This window comes from Arachis ipaensis, chromosome B5 (genome assembly GCF_059453495.1).
Source record: "Arachis ipaensis isolate K30076 ecotype BB chromosome B5, ASM5945349v1, whole genome shotgun sequence".
Classification (NCBI taxonomy): Eukaryota; Viridiplantae; Streptophyta; class Magnoliopsida; order Fabales; family Fabaceae; genus Arachis; species Arachis ipaensis.
The window spans coordinates 138,744,420-138,763,626 of record NC_142440.1 but is presented as its reverse complement, the minus strand read 5'-3'; the positions used below and the strand labels follow the sequence as shown (position 1 = coordinate 138,763,626).

The 19,207-nt window shown below is 41.5% G+C and overlaps 1 protein-coding gene and 3 pseudogenes across 1 annotated transcript; 3 read left to right on the top strand and 1 right to left on the bottom strand.

Annotated features, from left to right (window-relative positions):
- The first annotated feature begins 2,244 nt into the window (after positions 1–2,244).
- Positions 2,245–6,721, top strand: LOC107644093 (uncharacterized). The gene is made up of 7 exons (XM_016347887.3): positions 2,245–3,157; positions 3,752–3,790; positions 3,886–3,956; positions 4,749–4,813; positions 5,205–5,294; positions 5,408–5,500; positions 5,988–6,721. The coding sequence occupies exons 1-7, from the start codon at positions 2,679–2,681 to the stop codon at positions 6,387–6,389; spliced, it is 1,239 nt and encodes a 412-aa protein (XP_016203373.1). The 5' UTR covers positions 2,245–2,678; the 3' UTR covers positions 6,390–6,721.
- Positions 6,722–8,249: 1,528 nt separating this feature from the next.
- On the top strand, positions 8,250–10,877 carry LOC148565937 (uncharacterized; annotated as a pseudogene).
- Positions 10,878–12,031: 1,154 nt separating this feature from the next.
- On the top strand, positions 12,032–18,229 carry LOC148565936 (uncharacterized; annotated as a pseudogene).
- LOC110263008 (serine/threonine-protein phosphatase 7 long form homolog) lies at positions 15,342–17,887 on the bottom strand (annotated as a pseudogene).
- Positions 18,230–19,207: the final 978 nt, after the last annotated feature.

Sequence of the window (19,207 nt, the reverse complement as noted above, 5' to 3'; positions counted from 1 at the left end):
GAGAAGGTTTAATTATACGGATATATCCGATATCCGATCTGATCCGATCCGCAAATTGCGGATTGGATCGGATCGGATCCGGCACTAAAAAGTGCGGATATTATATCCGATCCGATCCGATGAAAATTGTGCAGATCGGATTGAATTTTTGGCCATATCCGATCCGATCCGATCCGCGGACACCCCTACTTTTGTTGGTCTAATAAGAGAATTGTTTTGGGCTGTGTCCATGTTTCTTGGCCCAATTAGCTTTGTTATCCCTTTAAACAATTCAGCCACATAGTATGAAGTAATTTAGCACAAGGCTTAATTAACTTTAAATAACAAATTGAACTTAAAATGTCTTTGGCCCAATAATCAAAATCTACACATTAACCAAACAATTAGAAGCAACTATTGAAATAACAATTTTTTAATTAATATTTTTAATAATGTTTGATCATCATAATAATTCAAATTTTTCAAATTCAACATAATAGTATTTATTATTGTTGAAAAAAAATTGTTAGATCTTATTTTAAATAAATTGGATATATGAAGAGAAAATTGATTAATTCTCTCTAAATTTTATTAATTTTTTTTTACTTTCAATCTTTATATAAGATAGTTAATTCAATTATTTTATTCTATTTAAAATTAATTGAATTATATCTAAAATCATCTAAAATAAATGAAAAAAAGATATCTATAAAAAATTTAATTTTAAATAATATATTTTCACTATTTTCTATTATTATAAAAAATTATTGAAAAAATAATTAATTTAATAACTGATTTTATTTTTAAAACTTGCCTGTTAGACCCTTAGTTTAGCGACAAATCTAGTGATGAATTTGGATGGTTGCTAAAATTTTGATGGCTAACTTTCCCAAAATAATTGTTTGTTAATTTTGGCTATGCCTATGTCCGGGCCGTTGACCCCCTACCCAATAAAAAAATAAACAAAAGTAATGCTTACAAAACTATTGATTTAATTATCCAAATGTTTTGATTATTAACTAGTCTATCATGCTACTATAAATACATAATTATCATTTTCCAGAGATTGCTCACCGTCATCCTCCTCTCTTGCATTTATTTCTTCACCCCTAGTTTAATAGAAAAAAAATGTACTTGTTACTTAACAGAAAAAAAAATAAAAAATTAATTTAGTGGCAAATTTAATAACTAATTGTTTTATAATTTTATTTTTTTGTTATTAAATCGGTCAGCAATACCGATTTAGCAACTAACACATTTTTATTTTTATTTATTATGGTTACTAAATCAATTATTATTAGTTATCAATTTAGCTGCTAATTATTTTATAACTTTATTTTTGTGTAGGTCTTTAAATTGATTGTTAATAATATTATTAATTAATAATTAGCAATTGATTTCGAAACCAACTCCTTAGCGACGGACAATTTATCAGTTTAGTTTGGTGTTAATTGCTAAATCAATATTAATTTCTAGGATAAAGTATTAAGTTGGTTTTTTATGTTTGGACGTAATTTTATTTTGGTTCTTAAGATTTAAAATATCTTATTTAAATTTAAAGAAGTTTTATTTAGTTTTAATATAGTCCCATCACCATGAGGTTAAAATTAAATAATTAATGGAATATCTTACACAACAGCAGTTCAAGAACAAGATCGAAATTTGAAGAACAATACAAGTTTTAGAAGCACAAAATCAATCATAAATATATTAATAGATTTATTTATTATTTTTTGTACAATTTAAATAAAACATTTTTATAGAACTGAAGAGAATAATAAATAAATATATTGATCTTGTACTAAAACTATATTAAAACCAAATGAAATTTTTTTAAATTTAAATAAAACAATTTAAAATTTAAAGACCAAAACAAAATCATGTTTAAATATAAGAAATTAATTTAGTACTTTACTCTAATTTCTAATTTATCCATTAAATGAAATATATTTTATGACGAATTATGTCATTGTCCACATTAAAGACACTTATAATATTGTAGCAATTCTTACAAGAATTTTTTTATCAGGAATAAAGAACAGAGAAAATGACAAGACCAAACAGCCCCACATGAAATCCCACTTCCTTTGATGAAATCTATTTGAGATCGATTGGCGCAACTTCTGAGGATGAATTGTTCAATAATTTTGAATTTTTGACTCTCTTCTTCTAGTATCTTCATCTCACTTTCACTTCCCAACAAAAAATAAAACATTCTCGAACCGCCTCAAAATACCACGTGTCCTTCACATGTTACCACTTCACCTCTTCACGTCTCTTCCTTAAAATGCAACCAGAAATTTATACTCTCAAAAATAAGAAACAAACAGAAAAGCTTCCATCATTCTTATCTTCATTATCAGCATTCTAATTCTACTATCTACTATAATAAATACACCAACGCAGTTAGTTCAAGCTTAATTAACTTTGTGCTTGTTCTTCTTGCATTATTGCATGTTGTTGTTGTTTTTCTTCTTCTCCCTTTCCCCTTTTTTTAGGATTCTTCCTATATTTGGTAACACACCTATTTTTGCGTGCGAACTTGTGCAAAATTCTCTGTAACACGCGTATATAATAAACTGTCTCCATTTCCATTTCCTTTTTTTTCGTTCTTAAGAAGAAGGAGGAGGGAAGGTATTTATTGGTTTTGGAGTTTCGAAGGAAGAGAAAAAAAAAAAAAAGAACAAGAAGAAAAAGGAATGGCGACAGAGGCATTCATTTTGAAAGGAAGCAGTGCGTTGTTGATATCTCTAAGAGCGGTGAAGAGTCTCTTCATGTTGATCAATGCGGTTGTTATGCTTCTTTTGTTTCCCTTCAGAGGAAGGAAAAGAGGTTCTCCGGCTGAGAGAAATTCCAAGGAAGACAAGATGACGATGATGAAGTATGATGATTGCTACCACCACCACCACCACCACCCCCGGAAAGGGGCGGTGGTGAGGGTTCCGGCAGCTAAAATGGTGCCGTGGAGGAGTGGGTGCGGTGGTAGCAGTGGTGCTGCGGCGGCGATGAAGGCGGCGTTGAAGGCGGTGGATGAAGGTGCAAGGAGGGAATTGGCCATAAAGAGAGTAATGGAGGATAATGATGATAAAAATTGTGTTAGGGATTATTGGCTTTTAGGGACAAAAAGAGGTGACAGCATTTTCACACAATCTTGGACCCCAGTTTCTGTTCAGATCAGGTATTATATTTATGATTTTTGATTTCTTATGGGAATTGGATTTTTCTGTTAACACATGGTTGTTATTGTTGCTTGGCTATGGATCTGGGTTAGCGTTAGGTCTTTCATTTCCCCTAGTCTGAATTGAATTTTTATACCCTAAATTGAAGATACTTTAGCTTGTGATTTTCGGCAAAAAAGAAAAGTTTAATTGGTCCCTATATTTTTTTTTTCTTTTAGTTGGGTTCTGGCACCAATTTTTTTTTGAATTAGGTTCCTCTTGGTAGTGATTGGCTTAATTGTATAGGTATCCCACTAAAAAAATTGGTGCAGGTAATTAAACAAAAAGAAATAAAACAATCTCATAATTTTACATTGGGGTTTGAAGGGAGTCTTGGAGCTTTCCGTGTGACCTGACCTGAAGGTTACGGGTTCAAGTCGTGAAAACAGATGTAATTATCAAGTTAGGTCGCTTATAGTGCACCCGAATTACACCCTTCGGGTGTGGCGTGTACTCCTCTTTAATGTGGGATGCATGTGTATCGGGCTGTATTTTCTCTTAAATTGGGGGTTTGAATTTGTAGTTGCAAATTAATTCGTTGCTACTATGTGCAGGGGACTAGTTATTCTGATGCATGGACTTAATGAACACAGGTTCGTGAATTCTGTCAGTTTGAGAAGCCATTATCATTTAGCAATTCTCATAATATTATGTTGCTGAACCCATTTTGCATATTGTTCTTTGACAGTGGCAGATATGGTCATTTTGCAAAGCAGCTGAATGCTAGTGGCTACAAGGTTTATGCCATGGATTGGGTTGGTAAGTCACAATCAAATTGTGTTAAATGTTAATTCCACCCTAATATGTATTACAAATTTTAAAAAAAGTAATTATCTTTATAAAATTTTGATCCTAACATGGTGAAATATGATTATATCATACTTATATATGTAGTAAGCCAGCATTGAATAATAAATGAAAAATATTGTGTATATACCAAACACTTGACACTCGTATAAAAGTAGATTGTTATTAATTAATTGTGTGTTTTAATTGTTTTTTAATTAACAAAACAAAAAACCGCGTGCTTGGTTGTTAAGAAAATACTAGTGTCAAACAGTATTTATTATAAAGGGCATAGACGTAGCAGGATCGATACATATATGTTTGTGAAGTTCAAAATTTCATGTCATCCTTTGAACATATTGTAGTTTGTAGGAGGCAATGATAATTTTTTTTTCTTCTTAATATTTTGTCCTTTTTTCCTAGTTTAGTTATTACAATTGTTCAACATGCATCTATATTTGGATGTTGCAGGGCTAAGTTATTATGGATGCCCATTTGTGCGATAAAGTAAACATGTGAAGCTCCTATTTATAAGTAAGATTATTGTTACTTGTAGCACATAATAAGCTAGGTAAAATAAGATTCACAATCATAGCTCATAGATTGTGTCTGTTAAATTTGAAAAGGAAAAAAAATGGATTTTAGTTTAGCAAATGAACCTTGGTATAGTTTAACTAATAGATATCATTGTCCTGCTGTTAAATCTGTCCTGAAAACTTGTAAGCTTAGCATTTTCTCAACTTTGATTTTTGTGTTCTTGTTTAGGTCATGGTGGAAGTGATGGACTACATGCATATGTTCACTCTCTTGATTATGCAGTTTCCGATTTGGTATGTCTTGCTATCCATTGATAACAATCTTGAGGAATACTGTATAAATTCAATTTGGTGCTGTTTGGTAATAGTCGCAGGATAGAAATACAGAAATGTTGGGACAGTTATAGATATGATTATAGGCAAAATGTGTCTCTGTAGAGACAAAAAGAATTGACGATTTTTTGTCAATCAATGATTGATTGTCCAATAAGAAAACAAGGAACATGAGAGACAAGAACATAAACCAAACTTTTTTATTTGTCTTCGTCTCCAAGTATCTGTATCTTCTATCAGAAGACACTTATCAAACACAACCTTATTCATTAAATAGTAGTGTTTCCAACTCAATTGCTCTTTTGAACTTTGTTCTGATATAAGAACCCTTTCTATATTTTCTGATATACAGAAAATATTTATTGAGAAGGTTGTAACTGAAAATCCGGGTCTACCATGTTTCTGCTATGGACACTCAACAGGTGCAGCCATTACTCTTAAGGTATGCTTTATGCTCATGAACTTAACTTAGCGGCAAACAAGGGTTAAGAACCTAATAATGAGTACAAAAACTGATTCATGCTTTCGCCGATAGTGATATCTATGTTGTTGTAGGCACTACTTGATCCAAAGGTTGAAGCCTGCATCACTGGAGCTGTTTTCACAGCACCTGCCGTTGGGGTTGAGCCTTCTAATCCTCTTTTGTTGGTAATTAAGCATAGTACCCTTTTCTTTGTGTATAATTGATTTAAACGAATAGATTAAGTACCTAAAATTTTAAGACAGCATGTTTATCGGCATATTATATATAATTCAACTTAATCCATTCTTCATAATAGCACTCTTACCACTTATTCTTGTTATGACGTGTTAGAGATATAACCATTCATGTGTGTATTCTTATTAGTTTAAGCTTTTGGGAAAAATTAGTTTTAATAATGTGGTATCAGAATTTTTATGACTAAAACAATTAGAATTCGATCTTTGTTAACTTCTAAAAAAAAGCTGCTTCAATATAAGACAAATAAAAAGAGAAAGAAGGACTATACAAGCCATTCATGGACTCGTTAGAGATATAATCATCCGTGTGTGTTCTTATCAGCTTAAATTTTTGAAACACATGGGTTTATGACATAATGGATGAAGGAATAGGTAGATAAATTTTTAATGTCCATTTTTTTTGTGGTGTACACAGGTAATTGCTCCTCTAGTTTCATTTCTGCTGCCAAGATACCAATGTCGTGCTGCATACAAGAAAGGGATGCCGGTAACTCGAGATCCCGAGGCTCTGCTGGCTAAATACTCTGATCCGTTAGTATGCACGGGTCCCCTTAGAGCGAGGACTGGCTACGAGATTGTCCGGATCACAAGCTACTTGCAGCAGAACCTGAGAAGAATAAGAGTTCCATTCATTGTTCTGCATGGAACTGCTGACTCTGTAACTGACCCTGGTGCTTCTCTGAGGTTTTATGAAGAAGCTTCATCATCTGACAAAACCATAAAGTTATATGAAGGATTTGTGCATGATCTTCTCTTTGAGCCTGAAAGAGATGAAATCATAGAATGTATTATTCAATGGCTGAATAGAAGAGTGTGAAGTTAGGTAGAACAACGCTAAGGGAGAAAAACAACCAAAAAAAGAAAAAAAAATTCCTAGAAAATTTTAATCTAGGAGAGAATTTGAATAAGCAGCAATTATGTTGTTTTTTCGAGTGATTGCTGTTAAGGCCCTTGGAGTGAAGGAGGGGGAAAAAAGATCTCTAGTTAGGCAATTGAATTGAATTTATTGTTCTCGGTTGTCATTATTCTGGAGATTATCCTTTGTGATATTTCATGTGATGTAAAAGAGTGAAAAAGTTATGTGGATGCGTGAAGGTGCAATGCCTCGTTTATTTTTATATGGAATGTATAATGTTTTCTTTATAGCAATTAGCTGTGGTGGTGGATGGCAAAATTTTGGTCTCTTTTACTCTGCAGTTAACGTATACATATCTAACGCACGCTCACGATGATATTGAATCTTTTTCGAGACTTATTATGCTTATTATCTTCTTGGTTAGAACTTTGAACATTGTTGTTGTTTTTCTGAGTTTGTCCGAGTTCTTCTATTTCCATCTGTCTAACTGTCTTTTCACGAATTTTCGCTAGTCTTCAACTTGGCTCCATCAATGGTCTCTTGAAACTTATTAGGTCAGAGACCTCTTTTGCAAGTATGGAGATTGGAGACATTAGAATTGAAGTCGGAAATTTGTATGCTATTTTGCTGAATTTTGTCATGTAGTTTCGGAGACTTTCATGTTAATTTTGTTTGATTGTGTTGAGGTAATTGAAGTCATGGACGTAGATTTTAGATGCAGCAAAATTGTTGGTAAAGAGGTCGACAAGATTATGAGAAGTGGAAATAGAACCTACAAGAGGAAGGGAAAAAAAACCAAAGTAACATCACCATCTAAAAACTAGGAAAGGAAGTAAAGGTATAGTAGAAGTACTGTTCAATAGACAATAGCATCATAGAATGAAATTTTGTAAAACGTAGATTCGAATCACCTAGTTCCTCATATGACTTGAGGGTTGTCGGGAGAGTGAAGTTAGCATGCAACTAAAAGCTCATGATGTTATCGGAGAAAGGGTTGGACTGCTCTTTGGGAGAGCTGCTTCCTTAGTGTTAGTTTTCGAGGTGTGATTATCGTTTAGATTGCTTTCTTGTGATGTTTTGAGTCAACATTATCATTCTACCGACCCTTCTGGAATTGGATATTTGCTCGGTCATCCTCTGATTTTAGATCTGTAGTACAGTGACTATGGCTAACAACTCAGCCGGAGTTGGCAGTGGAAGAGTTTGCTTGTCGATCATGGGTAGAGTTAGGGGTGGCAAGCGGGGAAACCCACCTCGCCAGAAGTCCACCCCGCCCCGCCTAACGGCGGGCTGGCGGGCTAAGCCCGCCAAATATCTTTTTTTTTTTTTTTTTTTTTTTACTTTTAACTATTAAATAATATATATAAAGACATAAAAAAAATTTCTTCTGTTTTTCACTTTTAACTATTATAATTTCTAAAAGTATAAACAAATTATAATTTTTAGGGCAAAAAACCATAATAAGCCAATGTCAGGCCGAAATTACGTAAATAAGTCAAAACCAAAATCGTTTCAGTAATGAGCCAAACCATATATTAATATAATTCGAACCAGGTTGGTTCGAACTGCATTCATGAGTAATTCGAACCAAGGCAGTTCGAATTACAGATAGAGAAATTGGTTCAAGTAAATTGAACCAAGGTGGTTTGAATTAGCATTGTCAGTAATTCGAACCAAGCTGGTTCGAATTATAGAGAGAGAAGCTGCATCTGGTTCGAATTACACTATCCCTAATTCGAACCAGGTTGGTTCGAATTAGTGGTAGACAGAGCAGTATATATAAGGTTGTAAACGTGAGTTGCTCTCATTAGAGGGTTTAAGATGGCTAGTGAGGAGAGTTTTGTTGTTTTGGTTCACCACAGAGGATCCATTAAGAGGAAAACTCGTTCGGGTGTGAAGTTCACAGATAAGGATCCTCTCTGTATTGTCGTGAGTCCAACGACGAGCTATGATGACCTTGTTAGATCTGTGCTGATGAAACTTGGTCTGGAAGGTGCGAAGCGGGTTAAGAAGTTTTTCTACCGCATTCCAATCACGGTCCTGCAGGATACCGTGAAGTATGATTGTTTCACCATTGGTAGTGATGAGGACCTGCAAGTCATGTTTCTTTGTCGGAGGCAGTTTCCGGAGGTGAGGACACCAAAATTGTTGGCAAAGCTGGTTGATGTGGTATCCAGCTCAGGGGGTTCGAACCGGAATACCACCACTGTAGCCACGGCAGCCGGTTCCAGTTCCAGGCCTGCCGTTGCTTCTTCCTCCGTCCCTGTGTACGAGCCAGCGGTCTAACCTGTCGCCTCCCCGTCTTTTGCTGTTGATCTCAATGACGGCGTAGGCGACGAGGTAGGATCATTTGATATTCTGCCGAACGCTTTACAGGGTGTTCCACCGGTTGGCGTCGGAGACGGATTGTTGGGTGATGCAGAGGAGGACGACGTCGAGCCGGATATGATTGATGAGGATGACAGCGGCGACGAGGTTGGAGCGACTGAGCCTGCATTGGCGTTCGGTGGTTCTAGTTCTGGCACACAGCAGTATCCACCACATTTTTCCTCTTTGGACCTGGATGCCATGAGGCAGGAGGGGGTTTCAGGGCACTCTGTTGGATTCGGAGCTAGAGATGTGGAAGGGACTGCTGGTCTGACAGAGTTTCAGGTTGGTCAGCAATTTCAGGATAAAGATGAGGCCCTGTTAAGTGTGAAGACTTACAACATCCGGCGAGGGGTACAGTACAAGGTAGTGGAGTCCGATTATCGCCGGTATGTGGGCAAGTGTTCTGAGTTTGGGAATGGGTGCACATGGTTGATTCGACTGAGTCTCCGGCAGCGCAAGGGCATTTGGGAGGTCAAACGGTATAATGGACCTCACACTCGTCTGGCCACATCCATCTCGAGTGACCACAGGAGTTTGGATTATCATGTGATTTCGGCGTTCATTATGCCAATGGTTAGGGCTGATGCATCCGTCAGCATAAAGGTGCTCCTGAATGCCACGGCAGCACACTTTGGGTTTAGGCCGACTTACAGGAGGGTCTGGATGGCGAAGCAGAAGGCTATTGCCCTCATCTACGGTGACTGGGATGAGTCATACAATGAGCTGCCTAGGTGGGTGTTGGGAGTCCAGCTGACGATGCTTGGTACTGTTGCAGTCCTAAGGATGAGCCCCGTTCGAGTTGGAGGACAGGTAGACGAGTCTCAAGCATATTTTCACAGACTTTTCTGGACTTTTCCACCGTGCATCGAGGCATTCCGTCATTGCAAGCCCCTAGTCAGCATTGACGGCACACATCTGTATGGCAAGTACGGAAGAACTTTGCTCATCGCGATTGCACAGGACGGGAACTCCAACATTCTACCTGTTGCATTCGCACTAGTAGAGGGTGAGAATGCGGAGTCCTGGACATTCTTTCTCTCCCACCTTCGACAGCACGTGACACCACAGCCGGGTCTGCTGGTTATATCGGACAGGCATAACGGCATCAAGGCTGCGCTTGAGGCTCCTGACGGAGGTTGGTTACCTCCATCTGCCTACCGTGCATTCTGCATTCGACACGTAGCGGCTAATTTTGCCCTTACCTTCAAGGGCAAGGACGCACAGAGGCTTCTAGTTAATGCGGCGTATGCAAAGACAGAGGTTGAGTTTGATTACTGGTTTGATATTCTGCGGTCTGAGGACCCGGCGATGTGTGAGTGGGCGAACCGGATTGATTATTCCTTGTGGACTCAGCATCGTGATGAGGGGCGGAGATTTGGTCACATGACGACGAATATCTCCGAGTGTGTGAACTCAATCCTCAAGGGTGTCAGAAATCTCCCTGTATCCTCCCTGGTGAAGGCAACGTATGGAAGGCTTGCGGAACTCTTTGTTCGCAAGGGGAGAGAGGCTGAGGCCCAGATGGGAACCGGACAACAATTCAGTCAGCACTTGGTGAAGTGTATTGAGGCCAACTTGAAGACGGCCAGGTGCTTCACGGTGACTTTGTATGACCGGGATAATTCCGAGTTCACCGTAGCAGAGACCACTCCGACTAGTTCTTTCTCGTTGGGTAGCTACAGAGTATCGCTTGCCTCTCGGACATGTGACTGCGGGTACTTCCAGGCGCTTCATTTCCCGTGCCAGCATGCACTTGCATGCTGTGCCTACTCACGGGTTACCTGGACCTCTTCTGTTCACATCGTGTATCAGATTAGTTCGGTATTCAGTGTGTATCGGATGGGATTCACACCTCCGATCCCGGAGGGCTTCTGGCCACCTTACGAGGGTCCAACGGTGATTCCGGACCCTGACAAAAGGCGTGCGAGAGAGGGTCGTCCGAGATCCACTAGGATACGGACGAATATGGACGAGGCAGATGCGAACCGGCCAAAGAGGTGTGGCCTCTGTCGCCAACCCGGACACACACGTCGGAGTTGCCCACAGCTTGGAGGATCGTCTCACACAGGGGGCCATTAGTAGCCGTGTTGTTAGTGTTAGTACTTAGTATATTTAACTTCTTCTTTTAGATGTTATGTTTGAGCAAGATTATGAGAAGTGGAAATAGAACCTACAAGAGGAAGGGAAAAAAAACCAAAGTAACATCACCATCTAAAAACTAGGAAAGGAAGTAAAGGTATAGTAGAAGTACTGTTCAATAGACAATAGCATCATAGAGTGAAATTTTGTAAAACGTAGATTCGAATCACCTAGTTCCTCATATGACTTGAGGGTTGTCGGGAGAGTGAAGTTAGCATGCAACTAAAAGCTCATGATGTTATCGGAGAAAGGGTTGGACTGTTCTTTGGGAGAGCTGCTTCCTTAGTGTTAGTTTTCGAGGTGTGATTATCGTTTAGATTGCTTTCTTGTGATGTTTTGAGTCAACATTATCATTCTACCGACCCTTCTGGAATTGGGTATTTGCTCGGTCATCCTCTGATTTTAGATCTGTAGTACAGTGACTATGGCTAACAACTCAGCCGGAGTTGGCAGTGGAAGAGTTTGCTTGTCGATCATGGGTAGAGTTAGGGGTGGCAAGCGGGGAAGCCCACCTCGCCAGAAGTCCACCCCGCCCCGCCTAACGGCGGGCTGGCGGGTCGGCGGGCTAAGCCCGCCAAATATCTTTTTTTTTTTACTTTTAACTATTAAATAATATATATAAAGACATAAAAAAAATTTCTTCTGTTTTTCACTTTTAACTATTATAATTTCTAAAAGTATAAACAAATTATAATTTTTAGGACAAAAAACCATAATAAGCCAATGTCAGGCCGAAATTACGTAAATAAGCCAAAACCAAAATCGTTTCAGTAATGAGCCAAACTATATATTAATATAATTCGAACCAGGTTGGTTCGAACTGCATTCATGAGTAATTCGAACCAAGGCAGTTCGAATTACAGAGAGAGAAATTGGTTCAAGTAAATCGAACCAGGGTGGTTCGAATTAGCATTGTTAGTAATTCGAACCAAGCTGGTTCGAATTATAGAGAGAGAAGCTGCATCAAGTAATTCGAACCACCCTGGTTCGAATTACACTATCCCTAATTCGAACCAGGCTGGTTCGAATTAGTGGTAGACAGAGCAGTATATATATGGTTGTAAACGTGAGTTGCTCTCATTAGAGGGTTTAAGATGGCTAGTGAGGAGAGTTTTGTTGTTTTGGTTCACCACAGAGGATCCATTAAGAGGAAAACTCGTTCGGGTGTGAAGTTCACAGATAAGGATCCTCTCTGTATTGTCGTGAGTCCAACGACGAGCTATGATGACCTTGTTAGATCTGTGCTGATGAAACTTGGTCTGGAAGGTGCGAAGCGGGTTAAGAAGTTTTTCTACCGCATTCCAATCACGGTCCTGCAGGATACCGTGAAGTATGATTGTTTCACCATTGGTAGTGATGAGGACCTGCAAGTCATGTTTCTTTGTCGGAGGCAGTTTCCGGAGGTGAGGACACCAAAATTATTGGCAAAGCTGGTTGATGTGGTATCCAGCTCAGGGGGTTCGAACTGGAATACCAACACTGTAGCCATGGCAGCCGGTTCCAGTTCCAGGCCTGCCGTTGCTTCTTCCTCCGTCCCTGTGTACGAGCCAGCGGTCCAACCTGTCGCCTCCCCGTCTTTTGCTGTTGATCTCAATGACGGCGTAGGCGACGAGGTAGGATCATTTGATATTCTGCCGAACGCTTTACAGGGCGTTCCACCGGTTGGCGTCGGAGTCGGATTGTTGGGTGATGCAGAGGAGGACGACGTCGAGCCGGATATGATTGATGAGGATGACAGCGGCGACGAGGTTGGAGCGACTGAGCCTGCATTGGAGGTCGGTGGTTCTAGTTCTGGCACACAGCAGTATCCACCACATTTTTCCTCTTTGGACCTGGATGCCATGAGGCAGGAGGGGGTTTCAAGGCACTCTGTTGGATTCGGAGCTAGAGATGCGGAAGGGACTGCTGGTCTGACAGAGTTCCAGGTTGGTCAGCAATTTCAGGATAAGGATGAGGCCCTGTTAAGTGTGAAGACTTACAACATCCGGCGAGGGGTACAGTACAAGGTAGTGGAGTCCGATTATCGCCGGTATATGGGCAAGTGTTCTGAGTTTGGGAATGGGTGCACATGGTTGATTCGACTGAGTCTCCGGCAGCGCAAGGGCATTTGGGAGGTCAAATTGTACAATGGACCTCACACTTGTCTGGCCACATCCATCTCGAGTGACCATAGGAGTTTGGATTATCATGTGATTTCGGCGTTCATTATGCCAATGGTTAGGGCTGATGCATCCGTCAGCATAAAGGTGCTCCTGAATGCCACGGCAGCACACTTTGGGTTTAGGCCGACTTACAGGAGGGTCTGGATAGCGAAGCAGAAGGCTATTGCCCTCATCTATGGTGACTGGGATGAGTCATACAACGAGCTGCCTAGGTGGGTGTTGGGAGTCCAGCTGACGATGCTTGGTACTGTTGCAGTCCTAAGGATGAGCCCCGTTCGAGTTGGAGGACAGGTAGACGAGTCTCAAGCATATTTTCACAGAATTTTCTGGACTTTTCCACCGTGCATCGAGGCATTCCGTCATTGCAAGCCCCTAGTCAGCATTGACGGCACACATCTGTATGGCAAGTACGGAGGAACTTTGCTCATCGCGATTGCACAGGACGGGAACTCCAACATTCTACCTGTTGCATTCGCACTAGTAGAGGGTGAGAATGCGGAGTCTTGGACATTATTTCTCTCCCACCTTCGACAGCACGTGACACCACAGCCGGGTCTGCTGGTTATATCGGACAGGCATAACGGCATCAAGGCTGTGCTTGAGGCTCCTGACGGAGGTTGGTTACCTCCATCTGCCTACCGTGCATTCTGCATTCGACACGTAGCGGCTAATTTTGCCCTTACCTTCAAGGGCAAGGACGCACGGAGGCTTCTAGTTAATGCGGCGTATGCAAAGACAGAGGTTGAGTTTGATTACTGGTTTGATATTCTGCGGTCTGAGGACCCGGCGATGTGTGAGTGGGCGAACCGGATTGATTATTCCTTGTGGACTCAGCATCGTGATGAGGGGCGGAGATTTGGTCACATGACGACGAATATCTCCGAGTGTGTGAACTCAATCCTCAAGGGTGTCAGAAATCTCCCTGTATCCTCCCTGGTGAAGGCAACGTATGGAAGGCTTGCGGAACTCTTTGTTCGCAAGGGGAGAGAGGCTGAGGCCCAGATGAGAACCGGACAACAATTCAGTCAGCACTTGGTGAAGTGTATTGAGGCCAACTTGAAGACGGCCAGGTGCTTCACGGTGACTTTGTATGACCGGGATAACTCCGAGTTCACCGTAGCAGAGACCACTCCGACTGGTTCTTTCTCGTTGGGTAGCTATAGAGTATCGCTTGCCTCTCGGACATGTGACTGCGGGTACTTCCAGGCGCTTTATTTCCCGTGCCAGCACGCACTTGCATGCTGTGCCTACTCACGGGTTACCTGGACCTCTTATGTTCACATCGTGTATCAGATTAGTTCGGTATTCAGTGTGTATCGGATGGGATTCACACCTCCGATCCCGGAGGGCTTCTGGCCACCTTATGACGGTCCAACGGTGATTCCGGACCCTGACAAAAGGCGTGCGAGAGAGGGTCGTCCGAGATCCACTAGGATACGGACGAATATGGACGAGGCAGATCCGAACCGGCCAAAGAGGTGTGGCCTCTGTCGCCAACCCGGACACACACGTCGGAGTTGCCCACAGCTTAGAGGATCGTCTCACACAGGGGGCCATTAGTAGCTGTGTTGTTAGTGTTAGTACTTAGTATATTTAACTTCTTCTTTTAGATGTTATGTTTGAGCAGTTATGTAACTTGTTGATCTTTCTACTTTGTATCGTGCATGCTGCGCTTAGTAATGAATATGTTATGCTTCCCAAAAATGCAAAATTTAATACAAGTCCCATTAAAATGTTAGATGATTCCATGATTATAAAGAGTCAATGATAAATCCGGTAAACACTAGTTTTCATAGTACAATACGATGAACAAACAACAAAGGAAAACAGCTCTAAAATAACAACAAAAGTACACATGGCTATCATACATGAATGAACCCTAAAGAACAAAATACATGAAACGTGACTCATCTAAACAGATGCGACCCCGTACCACAACGACGGGGTACCCATGCCCTCTGACCTCTGCGGATAAATGGCTCCTCATCCTCTATCTCATCCGCATCCTCATGCGGGGCAGGCTGTGCAGGTGGCGTAACATGGATGGCTGCCGCAGACGGCCCGGCAACGGACTCTGATGCAGCAGTGTAGGCTGATGGTGGTGTACCTCCCAAAACAAAATGGTCTCCAACAGATGCCGTAGGAGGCTCGTTCAGATCAACATCTAAGGGTGCCTGCGTCCCAGAGGTCTGACCTCGTCTCCGAGAATGCACGTCCTCCTGCATGATGGCGGTAATCTCCTCTAGAAACTGCTGACCTCCGAAGTCCGCATCTAGCGTATCTGAGGCAAGGAAGTCTGACCACTATGATCCCGGAATAACCCATGGGGTACCCTCCTGCTGAGGCTGGTCATGGGTGGGTACACCAATAAAGTAATCTCCAAGAGGCCCCGACCCGAGTCCAGTGTCACCAGGGTCAGCCCCGTCACCCATACCTGACCCATGCCACTCACCTCCATGTCCGCCGTCGTGGGTACTAACACCAGCAACAGCAACAGCCCCTGCACTATCCCCGCCCTCGGGCCCATGCTGATCGTCGTCGTCTTCGTCATGGTCACAACAAGGGTGGTCCGCGGCATCACGCCCTCTCCGCCTCCCTCCCTGGCCTCGTTGTCTGCCTCCAGCAGGACCCGCATCGTCATCATCGTCCATAGCATGCTCAAGCCAGTTTCAGTCACGCTGGCTCCGTCGTGTCCCGACACGAGCTCTCCTCTCAACCCGCCGCCTGTCTGGCACGTCCTCAGGTCGATCCATGTCAGGAACTACTCCAACACCCCGCTGTGAGGCCTCAACTGGAATAGGAACCGCTCTCGGATCCCCCAAGTGCATATCCGGAGACAAGAACCTCTTTCCATGCTGAAGCCACCACTCGAGGAACTCATGCGATGGTCCAGGGTCGGCAACAACATCGAACCTCAGCACGGTCTCCGCACGGGACTCCCAATAGAGATGCCACTTCTGCAGATGGTACGGGAACCATCTATCACCACCTCTGCCATCCTTCGACATCAGAAAGTCGATGTTCAGGGCGGGACCCGGACGGGGCTGCACTCCTCCGAACTGCGGAAGCACCCTATCTATCTGATGCCACTCTATGACGGCAAAGTAGATCAGCGACGTCACAGACCGCCACAACGCCATATGCCGAGGCTCCAGTGCCTCTGGATGCACAACCTGAAGTACGTCGGCTGCTGTACGGCATCCAGATAAACTGCACGGAGAACCCTCCATTGTCAGGACAAGTCATGGACACAACTCATTAAATGTGTGATTAAATAATGAAACTGTTTAAGTTGCATACTCACCTCCCTGTCCTGTAACCGGTCTATCCTCAGCCTCCACATCTGCACTCTCGGACCCTTCTCGCTACTGGAAGGGTTGTAACCTGACCACCTGCATCATACATGTGTCTTATGGCAACTTAAATGTGTGTTTTGGGTATGTAATACATTATTAATCAACATGGAGTTATGCAAATTAAATTTAAATAGAGAAGGCTGAGTATAGTACCTCGAGGCCAACGGCTAGCTGAATGTCTCATACCCTGCAGGCCTAAACAGAGGAAATCGCCAGAAGATCCAAGACTGAAGTAGCTGAAGTGGGCCCGCTAACTTGACCACATGTCTGTTTGCCACTCGGCACATGCACCGGTACAGCCATGCCAGTGCCGCAGAACTCCAGCTATAGGTACCCATCTCCTCCAGCCTAGCAACGTAGGGAAGCCATCTGATGTGAACGCGGTTGCCCGACTTGTCCGCAAACAGCTACGTACCCAACAACATCATGATGTACGCACGGGCATATCTCTGCACAGTCTCGTCATCGGCTCCCTCAGGGCACTCTCCAAAGGTCTCCTGGAACCAGCTACAGTTCACTGCGTACTTCTGAACCTGACTGGGAGGAGGAGTCACTCCAAGCAACTCCTGAAACCACACCCAGGCTGGACGGCCACCCTGGATGTATATCTGGAACTCTGACAGGCAACCACTCACGTAACACCCGTCCACCGGCAAACCCAACTGGTATGCAATGTCCTGAAGTGTGATCGTGCACTCTCCGAACGGCATATGAAACGTGTGCGTCTCCGGACGCCAGCGCTCCACGAATGCACTGACTAGGGCCTCGTCTAACCGGAACCATCTGTCGTTCAGCCTTGCAAGATGGTAGAGTCCGGCCATCTGCAAGTACGGAACGTATCTGTCATCCAGTCGCATGTCCTGCTGCCGCCCATGCTCCTGATGCATCGCTGAGGCTGCGCATCACAAGCACCGGTTTGTTAGAACCAGCTTCGTAACCAATGACAAACATAACCAACACGATAAATCATCAACAAAACATCATACTAAATCGATCCGCATAAATATCCATGAATGACTACCACATGCAAAACAACTACCATATACCACCCCCCTAAACCACTAAAATAAAACATCTTAACTAGAACCACTAACGTAAAACAGCTTCACTAAAACCATTAACAAGAAAACAACTAACATTAAACCACTAACAAAAACCACTAAAATAAAACAACTAACACAAGCCACTAACATAAAACAACTAAACACAAACCACTAAAATAAAACAACTAACACAAACCACTAACATAAAAAAACTAACATAAACCGCCAACAGAAAAAAACCAACATAAACCACTAAAACCAAATGCAAAACCACTTAGTCACATAAACTGCTAGCACGAACTTATTTATGTACTAACCTCGTCGTTGATGACCCCATCTATATGAGCAACTCCATCCAAGCGATATAACCTTGCCGGATCGTCCCCCATCAGCAGAGTATTCCGTTCAGGTCTTCGTCGGAGAGAATCTGGGTCGTTTTCTCTGGGATTTGGTGGGGCAGGGGAAATGAATAATGGTTCGAATGAGGCTGATTCGAACTCCTTATATAGCCGAATCACGAGTAATTCGAACCAGGTCGGTTCGAATTACTAAGGAGCCACTTCAAGGGTAATTCGAACCAGGTTGGTTCGAATTACATGGGTTGCCTTCGAGTGTGTAATTCGAACTAGCCCTGTTTGAATTATATGGGAATAGAGTTCGAGCCTACATGGTTCGAATTACATGCAACCTTTTTTCAGCCTAATTCGAACCACTCTCGTTCGAATTATTAACGATTGTAGTTCGAACCACGCTGGTTCGAATTACATTAAGATAGTGTTTAGCTCATTGCTGAAACGCTTTTGACTTTGGCTTATTTACGTAACTTGAATCTTGCCTTGGCTTATTAGGGTGTTTTGCCCTAATTTTTATATTCACAAATATTCAAGTCTTTGTAATTATAAATATCTAATAAACATAATTATAAACCAAGTTTTCATCCAAAACATAATTATAAATATTGTTTCCAAAGCAAAATAAACATAATTCAAAACATAATTATAAATATTGTCTCTAAAACAAAATAATCATAATCCAAAACAATCAATTTTCATCTTCATTCTCTTGTAAGTTGGGTTGGGGAAAGTTGGATTTTGGCAAAAAAATTGTAAAAATATCCCTTGCCAAAAAAATACCAAAGCCCGGCGGGAAAGTCCGCCCCGCCCGCCAAAGCCCGCGGTTTAAACGATGCGGGTTAGGCGGACTTTTGCTTTTTGGCGGTCCCAATTTTCTAGCCCAACCCGCCTTTTTTGGCGGGTTACGCGGGCCGGACCGGCGGGTGTAGGCATGTTTGCCATCTCTAGGTAGAGTCCTGAAAAAAAAAGTGAAAATTAGGGGTGTTCAGAAAATAATTAAATTGTGGTTAACTGGTTGAAAAATCATAACTACATTTTAGTTAACCAATTTAATAAAATAATTTTAAAAATCATATCCATATTATTAAGAAGTGGTTAACTAAAATCAAATTTTAAAAACCGATTTTTAACCGGTTAACCAAAATCAAAATCAAATTTTATGCAATTCTTGTATTATGTAAAAATCGGTTTTTAACCAGTTGAAAACCGAATTTTAATTTTTTTTGAAAAATCCAATTTTTCTATGTAAAAAATTGATTTTTTTAAATCTGTTATTTTTAAAATTGGTTTTTATTTTTATAACTAATTAAAAATCAATTTTTAAATTTTTTAACCGATTAATAATCAATTTTATCA